Source organism: Mastomys coucha, unplaced genomic scaffold, assembly GCF_008632895.1.
Source record: "Mastomys coucha isolate ucsf_1 unplaced genomic scaffold, UCSF_Mcou_1 pScaffold16, whole genome shotgun sequence".
NCBI classification, from domain to species: Eukaryota; Metazoa; Chordata; class Mammalia; order Rodentia; family Muridae; genus Mastomys; species Mastomys coucha.
In genome coordinates, this window is record NW_022196898.1 from 33370105 (window position 1) to 33384949 (window position 14845).

The window sequence follows — 14845 nt, forward strand, 5'->3', positions numbered from 1 at the left end:
TTAAGAAAAAAAAAAAAAGCAAGCTGGGACGTCATGTAAATAACTTGACAACCACCAGCCCTCAGGCCCCTGCTACCCGAAACGGCTTTCCATTTTATTCAAAGCACATTTCATCCGGATTGCCTGAAGGTTCTAAGAGGGAACGTATGGTAACACATTGGCAAACAAATTCTTCATTTACACAGAATCTCTTATAAATGTCTAGAAAGAAACACAATTAAAACTATGTATTTGGAAAGCTAAAGCAAACACTCGGCTGTTAAAATGACAGTATTGGTAATAAAATGTCACCTACAATATTTGTAGGTCACTAGTCTCCACTAAGTCTGGTCTTACTTTCAAAACATGACATTTGGATCCGTGCCTGTGTTTTGTTATCTGAGAAGGCCAGTTTGGGAAGGTTACGCAGATAAGAAACGTTTCCTCCGTGCCCACAAATTTATATTGCTCAATACCAAAACAAGCTCGCCCATGGCTGCGTGAACAGGAAACTCAGTCCTTTCACCATTGCTGCAACAAATAGCCTCAGAATGGGAGGAACTGGAAGAGGCCTCCATATTGAAAGAAGAAAATGTCCTTCTCTTTCTTAACGCTGCTCTAACTTGAAGAAACCGTGGTGGGCAGAGCGAAAGCTTTCCTCTCGGCACAGGCAGGAGCCACCAAATAGGAACAGACGGTTCCAGAAAAACAAGCAGAGAGGTAAACTGTGAGGGAGCCAGGCAGGCTCTGCTGAAGGCTGGAGAGCTGAAGATGGGAAGGAGGGTATACCTGCCTGTGCCAGGTAGTGAGAGCCAGGGAGCTGCAGGGCCACATACACTCTAGAGACACACAAAATGCCAGGGACAAAGGTCTCAGGCCTAAGAGGCAGAGCAGGAGGCTGGACAAGAAGAGTTTAGCTGTTACAAGAGGTGAAAGGATTGGCTAACTCAGACTTAACAGACCTTCAGATGCTGGGGTCCAGAGGGACGGTAGGTGGGAGAACCCACAGAACAGAGAACTCAGAAGCCCCGGCAGAGAGAGACACAATGCTACATGCAGCCTGGATCGGAGGCCTGCCTGCTTTTGGAAGATCAGTCCCAGTCAACAGAGGCCAGAGAAAGGAAGACATAGACAGTCCAGGGAGGTGTACCACACATATGTACACACTACACACACTCTCCAAAACCACACCCCTCATCCTATATACCAGGCTCCACACACATACACAATAGAGAGTACGTGCAATGCATACTACATACCACAAACACCACACGTAAGCATAATGCAAACACCTTTAGAACATATCCACAACACACACTATACCACATGCCACAGACGTTACATACATACACACATTCACACTGCACACACCACATACCATCTACACAACACACATAGACACACCACGGAAAGTTAGCCATGCAGAGAAGCGGGGCAGGCTGTGACTTGCAAAGTTTACCCTGAAGCCTGAGATGAAAGAGACGTTCTTCCATGGAAAGATAATATGCAAATTAATGTTCACTACTTGCACTGCTCACTCCTTCTTATACCTATCTCCTTCTTAGGTGATCCAAAAATGGGACTTTCCATTTCTGAATTTTTTTTTTTAAAAAAAAGATAAACAACTATCAAAATTGACAAAAACTAAGGAACTGTGGAAAGCACATATCCAGTTACCTTTCGTAGCAGCTCTCAGAATCCTTATGTCTTTGTACAGAGAAGAGCAGGATGGCAAGAACTCCTTTTTTAGCACCATGGCTTCGATCCGAAGTGAATAGCTGAAAAACAAGAAGATAGTCGAGCTGCAGTCTTAAAGCCAGCAGCAACCCCGCTCCACAGAGGACAGCGACCAGGGACTGCGTCCTTACTTTGGCACCTGAATCAAGCAGTACAGAAAGGAATCTGCCAGCGAGAGCTTGGACACATCACCGTGAAATGTCTTTAACTTCTTTACCTAAAAGACAAAAAGAAAAGGGGAGAGGACAAAAAAAAAATCCCAATTAAAAAAATCGTCAATTAAAATTTAAGATTGCATTTCATCTTAGAATCATTCTAAGACAATAATGTTTCAATGAGAAATATAAAGGTAGAGCTGAGAGAAAGAGAAGGAAATCCACAGCAATGGTGGTGTTTCTTTGTGGCTTGCTTATCTATCCTTTATATCTGGGCATGGGCCCAGGACCCTGAGCACACTAGCCCAGCATTCTACCATGGAGTCCCAAGCCCAGGTCTACTGCTGCACTGGTAAATGCTGTGGCCGGGGCTCATGTTCGTGGAGAAACCCCTAGATGGTGCTTTTTTAGCACCATGGCTTTAATCCAAAGTGAATAGTTTAAAAATAACAAGAAAACAAAACTGTAGCATTAAAGTCAGTTACAACCCCGATAGGTGCTGGATGCTTGGCGCATGCTGAAGGAGAACCCAGTGGACTGATGGAGGAGATTTTCTAAATTCTAAAGGCACCCTAGTGACCTCCACATCTAGCAGTCTAGTAAAAACAAGGAGGCAACCTTGTTTTCCCTGAGGAAAGGGCGGGTAACGCTCCCAGCTAAGTGTACACATTTTCTGGCCTCTGCCTCTTGGCTTTCTATAAAGTCCAAGAGAGTCTAGGGCACCAGTGGGGAGAAAAATCAGGTCTTTTTATTTTTTTCTCTTCGTGGTCAAACTAAATAAACTCATTTTCTCCCCTTTACTAATTTCTTTCCGGACAAGGCAACAGGCTGTGGATCTAAGCAACTCAACTGTTGTTTCTGTGTAGGGTTTTGCTATTTAACCTAAGCTAACTTCAAACTTTTGTTGTTCTCGCCTCAGCCTTCTGAATGCTAGGATTTCAGATTTGTATCATCTTGCTTGGCTCCTCCTCACCTCCCACCCCCAGTGTTAGGAGATAAAACCCAGGGCCAGGGCATGGGTAACATGTCCTTTTGCTGGGCTACAACCCAGCCTGGACTACGCTACTGGAGTGAGTACAGGTTGGCTCTCCAGCAGGTAGTAAGAAGGAAAAAAAGCTTCAGCTGAACAACAGATGTTAAGATGTCTGCCTATGATGCAGCTAAGCTGTAGAACAGGCCTAGATGCCGATCAGCAGGTGATAGGAAAAGAAACGACAAAGTTATACTTTGTGGAGTATCACTCATGTATAGATGAGAGTCTGTCATAACAGAATGGATGGAACCAGACAGCATTTCGGTAAACAGAGTCAGCCTGCTACTGAACAGCACGCACTGGATACTGTCTGTCCTATACAGAAGCCAAGAAATGTCCTGATTGTAGAATGGAAATTAGGAAGCTTGTCCAGGGAAGGGAGGACGTGGACGAAGAGAGCTGGATTTGATCAGCACATGCTGTCATGCAGATGATACAGAACCAACCCCATCAATATGTACAAGTAATGAGCTTAGTTTAAAGCAAGATACATAAAAATGACTTGCCTTATGAAAAGACAAGGTAAATAGTCAATACAGTATGAAGATCACATTTCCATAAATTAAGATGTCTACACACACGTGTACACACACACACACACACACACACACACACACACACACACACACACACACGGACACTTCCGGTTTAGCTCAACCTGAGCGAGTGCCTGGCTTGTGAGCAGAGACAGCCCTAGGCTGGATTCTGATTCTCCTGGAGCAGAGTTGAATAAACAGTTCACTATATATGGGCAGGGCAGAGTGAGGCTGCACCTTTCAGAAGACCCTCTGCTCACTGTGTGCAAAGCTTAGGAAAACAGCATGAATTTCAGGCTGCTGCACAAGAATGGGCCACACTAAGTAAACTTTAAGTACTTCTCCCAAACACACGCTAAACTATGACAGAGCAAGGATTAATCTCCTTCACTTATGCAGAAGGCCAAAACTGTTTATAGATCTTAAAGGAAAGGAGATGGAAGACAGAAATTTAAATGTTGTGTATATAGTTCTTCATGTGAGTTCCCAGCAAGCCTTGTATTCATTAAGAGGGATTACAGTGCCTTCCCAGTGGTGGAGAGGCAAGAGGAGAGGTGAGCAAACTGTAATTATTATGCATTCTCGTCATTATCAAAAACCACGCCTTAAACACTGTTAGGCGTAATTTTGCTGGCTGAGCCAAGGGCCTCTCATTATGACCCCTGTTGTGCCCTGTGGTGTGTGTTGTAAAAGCCAGAAAATGCTCTTAAGATTCACAAGGCCAAATGGCAGCCTCTTCCTCCTGCCTCACTCTACTGGCACAGCCTTAGAGAGGCAGGACTTCTTGCAAACACGCTACCTACAGAAGAGGCAGGGCCCAAGCAACTAAAAAGCGAGGGAAGAGGGTGTGCTCAGTGACAAAGGGCTGCTCCAGCATTTGGGAAGCCCCAGGGTTTCTTCCTCAATATGGGGTAGGGGGAATGTCCACCAGGGACCAGAGCAGGCAACTCAACTAGCACCTTCCAGCTGTGTTCCTGGGTCAATGGAGCCTTCTCGCCCTCATCCCTGGCATGGGAATTACTGGTAGACAAAAACACAACTCGAACTTTTATGGGGGGTGCGGGGGAGGACGAAGCAGCTCTTCCTCTGCATGGGTTAGCCACAAACTAGAAGATGAACGAACAGGCCACATAAAGGATAAGTGGTGAAGGGCAGAGACATTCCTGATGACAAATTACCCTTGGCTTGGGCTGGCCTGTCAGCTGAGGAGGCCGGCAGGAGCTAAATCGGCTGTTTCCGCTCATATTTGTCAGCATGCTGATAAGGTTACAGGAGGGTTCGAATGACACTTGCTCACACCACGGCTGCGATAGCAGAGGTGATGAAAGGCTGCCAGACCACGTGGTGTGAGGCGTACGGTTTTGACAACCTTTGCCCTTCCTTCCTCCAAGGAAAGGTAGCAGAGGGCAACAGAAAGAACTGCTCAGGGTCAAAGAAACTAGGGTTCAAGTCCACCCCTCTTGTATCACCCGGCAACCCTGAGACACCGGTCTAACCCGTGAGAATCGATGATGCGATTTGCAAATAAGGCCTCTGCCTCCCAAGTGCTGGGACTAAAGGCGTGGGCCACCACAGGGCATTCCTATGGCAGCTTCTGTTTCCCCTGCAGCCCCTTGGACACCCGGCAGCGGCAGCTCCACGAGGGATGGCCTGGTGGGTGTTTCTGCTGAAGTTGAGTATAGAGGGTGTGGTGAGCTGCAGCCAAGAGTCAGTAATGTAAACACGGCAGGGACAGGCCTTTCACATGAATAGACAGAGGATGACCCTGCACAGGAGTGTGTGTATGTGTGCTCTGGCCTGCAGTCAGGGCATACAAGGCCACCTCAGGGGTCCTATCCCAGGCTTCTTTGCAATTAGCTCACTAACTGGAACTGGGAGACCCAGGGAGACCAGGCTAGCTCTTAGGTGCTTCTGCCTCACTTGCCCCACCCCCACCACCCCTGTACAGTCTCCGCTCCAGAAAAAGGATCTTTTAAATAGAGGCTCTTTGACAGCTATTTGCTCTTCAGAAAAACTAAGCTGTGTTTTCTAGTTTCATTTCATGTTTGAACTGGACATGAAAGATACAAATATTAAGCAAACAGTGTCTCCCAGTGCGTCGCAGCACGAAGCTGGCAGCCTCTCTCTGGGGCCTCAGTTAAACTATGAGGAGCCTCATGAGCGCTTCCACCTGCACTGCCAAGTTTGATGATTTCTTTTTAAAAATGATGAGTTCAATTAGGGCTGAGCACCCAGAACAACCTTAAGGAGGGTCAGGAAAGACGCCATGCAGGAATACAGTTTCAAACCTACTCAGATCCAGGGCTGCATTGCGTGCTAGGCCGGCACTCTGAGCTGAAAGCAAGTAATCTTTTCTAAACACAAATTAATTAGGCCCTACTCACCCTAGCAAAGATTCTTAAACCCTCATTCTTCATACAGGAAAAAAAGAGAGCGGACCATTGGTCTTTAAGACTCTTCAATTACAAGAATGTCATTAATTAATCTGGGCTTAAGTAAATTACACTTCATTTGTAAACAAAATCTGGGGCAGAGAAAGAGTGTGCCCCATTATCAGATATATATCAGATATATATGAATATAACTAGAGTCTCCAGTTACCCACTAATATCCACTGTGAACTTAATACCAGTCAACATAAAAGAAAAAAAAAATTCTATCCCTCCTGTTATTGATGGCATTAAAGTCAACTTCCATAAATGATGTCTGGGAACGGGGTTTGTGTCAGGAGTGTCAAGACTTTTGGGCAGGATTTGAGAGACACTTACCCTCTTTATTTGTTTTTCTTACAGTGCCAGTCGGTTAGAACGTCCTATGCTAATACTCACCGACAGTTATAGTCTCTTTATCCAAAACTGCTTTTCTTTTCCTTTTTGAAACAAACAAACAAACAAACACCCCAAAGAACAAACAAACAAAAATACCCCAAGGTGTGGGAATTATAACCTGGGTTCACTCTAAGCAAAGGTCAAATGTTAAGATGATGGAAGAGAAAACTAAAATTTATTGAGCTCCTGTGTGCCAAGTACCATGCTGGCTGCAGAAGCAGGGCTTAGTCATTCCGGGAACCCAGGATCTAAGGGCTATTGTCCTCATTTTATAGGTGAGGACTCTAAAGTTCGCAGGTGTTCAGAACTTTGCCCGAGCTTCTCGGTTCCAGCACCGCTCCATGTGAACAGACACTATAAGCCTGGCTCTTTCTGTCAGACTGTCTGTCACCTTTTACTTTGACATGAGACCCTTCTGATCCTGGGAAGGACAGTACCCTTCGTCCAGGGCCTTTGACACTCAGTAGAACATACAGCTTTGTGCCCCACTCCAAACGCCCAAAACTCAGCGTGTCAAGTTCCTTACCTCTTCTGACTCTGGCAAAAGCTTAAGGATTTCTCGAAGCGTCTCTGAACCGTAATGCTCACTCTTTCCTTGATAGATATCCTCTACGATGGACTGAGGAGACCTTGAAAAGATACAGAATTGCATTCGCTGCCTGCCGGGCCAACAGGGACACAAGCCAATGGAAACTAAATCACACCCCCCTCCCCCCACCTTCTCTTCTGCTTGCTTCTTCCTGGTCCAAAGGACCTACCAGTGCCACTACTGAAAACCACTCTAAGGCTCCCTCCTCCAGAAAAAGTCCCCAGGAATCCCAGGAAGGCAGAGAGTAGCACCAGCCCAGCCGCTGGGATCTTTAGGGGAGGATGGGTGAAAACTTTCCTTGAGGAGGGGCTCAGGAGGCCTCAAGCCTGTCTGAGGCACAATGAACAAAGAGTGGGTCCTGGGACTGGTGCCATTTTCCTCAGCAGTACAGCCACTGACAAGTTGCCTGTGTTCCTGTAAATGACCCCTCCACTCATGTCAAGAACCATATTTAAACTCAGTAGGTTAAAAAAAAAAAAGACATCAAAATAGAGTTGGACTTGTTAGTTTGTTAGGGAGAACATTTTCAGGGGCAGCAGGGATGAGAGTAATAAGGGATCAAATACCCTAACCTTGTATATATGTATATGATATCGTTAAAGAATTTAACATACATACACACATACACACAGATACATACATATAGACACACAGAGACACAGACACACAGACACACACAACACACACACGCACACACACTTTCTTGATATACAAGCCTGCAGTGGATACTGCAGGGCCTTTCTTCCTCATTTCAAGATTGTGAGCTCACAGCAAAGACAGACACCTGTAGGCCACAGAGTCACAGGTCCGAGGAAGACATGGAGGAGTACGGAATGTCCCTAGCTAAGATTACAATCTGAATTTCAGCTCAGTCACACCTTCATAGCATGGATATAGCTACAATTCCAGACACGCAAAAAATCTTACTTTTTAAACTGCTTAAGAAATATGCCGATGTTCATACTTCGCTTTGCATCCAAGACAGTAATCTGGAAAGAAACAGATGCATGAGATGTTTTAAATATAAATAAAAACAGCCCAGTCCAGGCAGTGGTGGCGCACGCCCTTAATCTCAGTGCTTGGGGGGCAGAGGCAAAAGGATCTCTGAGTTCCGGCTCAGTCTGGTCTACAGAGAGAATTCTAGTATATCACAGCCAGAGCCACACAGAGATACCCTGTCTCAAAACAACAAAATAACTAAAGAAAAATAAAAGAAAAGTAGCTGGAGGAAGCAAGAAAGTTAAAACCCTGTCAAAGTATAATTCTGATATACAAAGGAACAATTTCTAATATGTAAATATGGTAATTAACACATGCTCCTAATATAGTTTTATGAAAATTTTTATTGTCCTTCCCTAGCAGTAAAAATGACACACAGCACGAGGTGTGGAGGCACACACCTGTCATCCTAGCACAAAAGACAGAGGGAAGAGGAGCGGTTCAAGGCTAGCCTAAGCTACAGAGTGAGTTGGAGACCAGCCAGGTCTATATGACAATAGCCATACAGCCCCAACCCTCAAAGTCATTCTTGAATTAGAGCACTTATCTAGCATTCGCAAGGCCCTGGGTTCTAGTCCCAAAACAATACACAAGATATATGTTCACTATACTAGTATATACATTCAAACAGATGTTTTGTTTTGATTTAAAAGTTTCTTTTACATACAGCCCATACTTATCAAATGAGAACTGAAGTGGCAGAATAAAGCAGTGATTCTGCTGAGGTTGGGCTTAGGTCTGACTGACAGACATAAATCACTCATTTAGGAGAAAGTAAGGAAGTAGCGTAGCCACCAGTGATATGTGCCTGAGACCTGAACACTCATGAGGCTGGGGCAGGAGGGTTACCAGAAGTTCAAGGCCAGTCAGAGACTGTCTCAAAAAAAAAAAGTATTTTACATTTTGTTTGTTCAGAAGTTTTTAAAAACATTTTTCTTTTGCCAAGAAGTCTCAGATGCATACATTTTCCCTTACATTATTTTTCTGTCTCTGGGTTAGAAGGTACTTTATAATGTATATAATTATATGGTTTGACTGAGGAAACCAGGCTACTCACAAAATCCCAAAGATCTACCTGCTGGGGTTTAAGGTGTGCACCACCGGGCCGGGCGATACATGGCATCTTCTGATTTAACAGATATTAGTATAACGATCCTATTGTACCATCAAAACCCAGCCTAGGCTGTAGTAAGTTTTAAATATTCAGAAACAATAATTTAAGAAGATTTTACTAAATGGTAGATTAGAACCTCTGGGGGTTTGCTGAGAAGTTATCTTTGCCTTTGGAAGCGAACATTCAGAAGAGAGGCTAGAAGATGACAGAAAACTACTCTTTCCCATTTGTCTTCTGGTAAGGGAGGCTAGATGAAGTAGAGACCGACAGAGACTCATGGAGAACAAAAGGGAGTCACATTTCAGACCGAGTTCTCCATCTCAGGGTCCATTCAACTTTGTAAGCAACAGCAAGACCGTTAATGTCACTTCCTGGCTGGAAGGTTAAATTTTTACAAGGTCTAGTTGTCTCCTTTTGAAGACTAATCTTAAATAATCTCATTATTTACTAACCTATGGGTTTATTTGATGTCAACACAATCACCTGCCAGCCATAAAATAAGCTTCCAGGCCGACAGGGCATCCTCCGCACAGGAATCCTACCCTGGGACTTCGGTTCAAGTTCAGTGTGAAGGAAGAGAAAGAGAGGGGAATAAATAAAGCCTGTGAAACTTAACACTCTAAAGAGAAGCACTCCCACTGGAATGGGGAATCTCAATGTATTCAGACAGAAAACTGCTAGTTAAAACTTGTAAATTAAAAGGCCACAAGTACTAAGATGTACACCGATACAGTTGTTGTATCCATGTCTACCTAGAATGGAAACAAGCCTGTTGTATAATTCTCTCACTAAATTGCCACCTCTTGTTACGCTTAACCCGGGACTGCAGCATCCTTCCCCTGCCCCCGCCTCCCACTTCCAACTCCACCCTCATCCTGTTCACCCTTCCACCCTCTGGGGCTCTGAAAACTTGGCATAGGTCCATAGCCACCGCTGCTGGAAAGCAAGGGAGAAATTACTCTTATTATCCCTATTTGACAGATAAGGAAACTGCGCCTCAGAAGTGTCATCTTGTGGCTTCCCCCAAAGCAGTGTTGGCACAGAGCATTAGCCTGGTTCTCTCTGATTCTTCCCTCCTCTGCTTCCTGTGAGTTTAGTACTGGTGGGTCTCCCATGGGATCAGTAAATGTAGCCTCCTCCCACACCAAGGTCAGGAGGTCTCTCCAGAAACCCCGGCAGGTCTGTGAAAAGCAACCAATCACAGTCTGGCCAAGTCGACGGGGCATCCCTGGAGTTGTTAGTGTGGATGCCAGGTGATTTCACGTTCTCACCAGATAGACCAGCTCCCAGGAGCCCAAGCCCCCCCAAAGGGGTAGCCAACATGTTCAAGTCAAGGTCAGCTCCAGCTTGCAGGAGATGTCCCCACAGCAGAAGCAGTTTCTCAAATTGGTCACAGTCAGCCAGTCCCTAAGGAAAAGCCTGGGCTGGTCATGACTGATCAGCTTACCAAGAAAACAAAAGGCCAGCACTTCACCCAAACAAGGAACAAGAGACAAACGATAGCACTTCAGGACAGCGCCTGCTCTCTGGCACCCTCAGATTTACCTAGTGACTGATTCTGCTGTCTTATCAAACGGGATCCTTATAACAGCTATAAAGGTATTTGTTAAAGCCCTTCAAAAGAGGGTTATCACTGCCCATGTAAGGAGCTTATCTCACTTCCCAAACTCTGGCTGCCACAGAGCTAGGGTTTCGGCTGCAAAGCCCTTTAGGACTGGCTGTGGTGTGCTGGAACCACACACACAGTGGCATTTGACAAAAGTCCCAGTAGGCTGTAAAAGCTAAGTTAGAGAAGACAAAGTGCCAAATCCAGGATGTGCCAACCCAGCCATGACCACTGTCACCTTGCTCTCCAGCTCCGTGCCACCTGTACCAGGTCTGTCTTTGTCCCCATTCTCTCTACAGGGGAAGAACCCAAGGCCTGGCATGTCATTCAAGACAAGAGCCCTACAACTGTGCTAACCCACCAGCCCCACAGTTCTTACATTCTTCCTTAGCATCACTCTGATACAAAGTCTGCCTCTCGTATCCTTCACAAGGAGACACTTGTTTCAGTTGTAGGATGCTATACATACTTAGTATTGGGACCATCTCTAGTGTACAACTTGGTGGCATTATGTGTGTCCACATGGTACCATGACGCCATCCAGCTCCAAAGTGTTCACATCACACCTTTTGAGACCGAAGCCCTGAATCCACTAAACTGCAGTTACCACACCCCACCCTAGCCAATGGCCCTGGCTGGTACTTTCTACCTCCATGAGATTTCCATCCACTTTTTCTACTTTTTAAGTTGTGTGCATGTGTGTGTGTGTTTAGGTGCACTGGTATGCACATGTGTAGACCTCAAAGCAACTGAGTCATCTGTAGGAACACTGCTCACCTCCTTTGAGACACAGTCTGTCATTGGCCTAGAAGTCACCAGCTAGGCTAGACTGACAAGCCGGTGAGCCCCAGAGATCCAACTGTCTCCACCTCGCCAGCGTTAGGATTACAAGCATGTACCACCACACTCTGCATCTTCATGTGGGTCCTGGGGATTGAACTCAGGTCCTCATGCTTTTAACACGAGAGCTTTCTTGACTAACCTATCTCTCCAGGCCTTTAGGTCCCTCGTAGAGGCAGAATTAGAATTCCTCTGCCTGGTGGGCTTGTTTCATTTAGTGTGTTTTCAAGGTGGAAGGAATAAACCTTTAATTCCCTTGATGTGTTTCCTTGCAGGTGTGCTTTGGGTTTTGATTTCCTGGTGCTGGTGTTGAATGCTGGCCTTAGTGTTGCTAAGTAAGGTCTCTGCTCTTGAGCTAAATCTCAGCTCTATAAACCACTTTCATTTCACTGTGTCAAAGGGGGCATCCTCATATATGTTGGTCACCTGAACCAGTGGCTAATTGGCTATTTTCATCCTATTTAAAACCTGAAAATCCAAACAATTTTAAATCTTCCTTTCAGTACAGGCCTCATGTCATTTTGGTCTCTCACTCCATTCTCCATTGTTTTAGCTTTGGTGGGCCAGATATTGGAACCCCTTATTTTATGGGGTTGGGGGGGGGGGGAGAAAGCAAGCAAGCTGAAGTGCATGTATTGTTTTAATCCACACACACTAACTAGATCTACAGTTCTGGATTGTGAGCACGTCCCAGAATCTCAGGATGTAATGGGAATGTAATCATGATTACAGAATGACTGGTTCCCAAATGAGGGCGTGGGAGGATGAAGCAGCGTTGCTCAGAGATCTAGAAAGAGCCATCATTCTTGTAGCCTCCCTCCCTGCTCCTAGCTCCTCCTCTTCTCTCTTCCTCTCACTCCTGTCATCTTCTTCTGGCCCACCATTATACTCAGTGAACATTCACTTGGTGCCACCCAGCCACCCCGGGTGAATGACATCTGTTGAGCCCCATTCTGATCGGTCCTCATCTAGAAAGATGGATCCTTCACCCTGGATCTGTTCTGCTTGCTTCTGCTTTCATTTTCTTTAGAGTTCACTAACTTGATAAATCATAAACCATATCATTATCCTTAAGAGTCACGAAAGGGGACTATAGAGATAGCTCAGTGGTTAAGAACACTTATTGCTCTAGCAGAGGACCCAGGTTCAGTTCCCAGCACCCACATGGTAGCTCCGTTCCAGGGGTCTGAATCCCTCTTCTGGCCTCTGAGTGATCCTGTTTGTATGTGGTGCACACACAGACGAGCAAACACATACAATAAATAAATAAACATTAAAACTATAAAATATGTTTAAAAGTATTGCTCAGATTATAAAGGGAGACAGAAATCTAACTAAGACCAGTGTTTGGAGACAGAGACAACCACACCAGTGTTGAGGACTTGGGACATCTGGAATGGATGGACAGGAATGTGACAGTGTCTCATGGATGGCATTGGTGGACTGCGAAAGGAAATCTGAGCTGAGCCTTTTAGTAGGAGCTCAGCCTGTATCAGTATATCTCCAATTGCTTTATTACCACTTAATTACTATGGCACCATCACATCTGTGATCTTCCAAGTTAATTTTCAGTAACAAGGATACAAGGACGGCAGCGTTTCATAACCTCCTTCCCCCAATTTACTATTTTAAGTGCTGCCCTCACCATGCCTGGCATTCTGAAACCAACATCTTCCCTACCCCCCAGCAAATTCTTCCTCTGGAGCACAATGGAACTTTCTAGTAATGTGCTATAAGCCCTTTAAAACAAAAAGCCAATCATATAATATCGGGCCATTTCTGTGCGAGGTTAGGATACAACAAGGGACCCCACCTGCTCCTCTGCACGTCTGAACCTCCAGAATTCTGGCCCATTGTCTGGGTTCAGGGGCAGGCCCTCTGAGGAACACCCAGCTCAGCATGTTCTCTGGGGCACTCGGACAGAGGGTGAAGACTATTGCTTTTGACCCTGGACTCCACTCACTGCTGGGTGAGCTGGAAGATTTATGGCTGATCTTTGTCAGAGTGTAGCCCTGCTGAACTATAGCTTCTATAGGAGAAGTTCTACTCAGGAAAGAAAATGGCACATGCCAGGCTATTGCCACAAGAAAGACACTTTTAATACTTCCAGTCATGCTGAAGGTAATGTAGAAAATCAAAAATAGCCCCCAATAATCTCTTAGGTGGCAATGTCAACTAGCATGAACTTCAGAGGACCAATCTAAACTCCTTATTCTTGCATAGTGAAGAGCTGACGGGCTGGATCAGCTCTTGGCACTCAGCCATGTTAAGTTTTTAACATGCTATCTCTTGGAGTCAGACCCATACGTGTCAAAAGTACTATCTCCGCCCCGGGGCTCATAGCAGCATCATTCATAAACAGTAAGAGCAGCCCAACTACCCAAGGATGGAGGAACTTATAGCAAAGTGTGGTATAGGCGCACAGGGGACATTGTGGGCATTTGTCTCTGACACATGCTACAGCTTGGACGAAGCTTGAGGACATCAGGTTAAGAGAAATAAATCAGTCCTAAAGCTGGGCGGTGGGTGATGCGTGCCTTTAATCCCAGCACTTGGGAGGCAGAGGCAGGCAGATTTCTGAGTTTGAGGCCAGCCTGGTCTACAGAGTGAGTTCCAGGACAGCCAGGGCTATACAGAGAAACCCTATCTCGAAAAAAAAATCAGCCGTGAAAAGACAAATGGGGTACCTGGAGCAATAAAATTCACAGAGACAGAAAGAAAAATGGGCCTGCCAAAGGCCAGAGGGAGGGGGAATGGGAACCACTTGTTTAATGGGTATGCAGCTCAGGTTTGTGGGGTGAAAGAGTTCTGGAGATGAATGGTGGCCCGTGCACCCCAATATTAATGCACCAGAAACCATCAGGGTAGAACATTTTATATGTAATTTACATTGAAGTATATACATTTAGGGCTGGGGGTACGGGCTCAATATTAGAACACTTGCCTCGCATTTGTAATGCCCTGGATCCCATTCTCAGCATCTAAGCAACAACAACATGGGTTAAAGTGACAGTTCAGTGGTTAAGGGCGCTTGCTGCTCATATAGAGGAGCCGGGTTTGGTGAGCACCCGCACAGTGGCTTAAAACCATCTGTTAACTCCACTTTCTTCCAAGGGCACTGCACACGGGTGGTTCACAGCCACACATGCAAGCAAAGCTCCCCCACACATAAAAACCTAGTGAGTAAATCTTTTATAAAATCAAAACTACTTCTTTAGAGCTAGGGAGACAGCTCAGTGGGTAAAGTGTTTGTCAAACAAGCATGACGACCTGACCATCCGCCATCCTGATCATTCTCAGAACCCGTTCAGAAAACTGTGCTGCACTAACACAAAGTTTCTGGTGCCAGCTCTCCTGCGTGCAGGTGGGAAGCAGAGGTAGGGAAATCTCTGGAAGCTCGTGGGCCAGCTGGCGTTAGGTTTCGGTAAA

The 14845-nt window shown here is 45.5% G+C and overlaps 1 protein-coding gene across 2 annotated transcripts in view; it reads right to left on the bottom strand.

Annotated features, from left to right (window-relative positions):
* Positions 1-14845, bottom strand: part of Fhdc1 (FH2 domain containing 1) — a 36097-nt gene that overhangs the window by 12800 nt on the left and 8452 nt on the right. For both annotated transcript variants that reach the window (XM_031374217.1, XM_031374218.1), the window contains exons 3-6: positions 7785-7846; positions 6795-6897; positions 1848-1933; positions 1657-1757 (exon numbers count right to left, since the gene is read on the bottom strand). In XM_031374217.1, coding sequence (XP_031230077.1) covers positions 1657-1757; positions 1848-1933; positions 6795-6897; positions 7785-7846 — 352 coding nt within the window. The remainder of the gene's footprint in view (positions 1-1656; positions 1758-1847; positions 1934-6794; positions 6898-7784; positions 7847-14845) is intronic.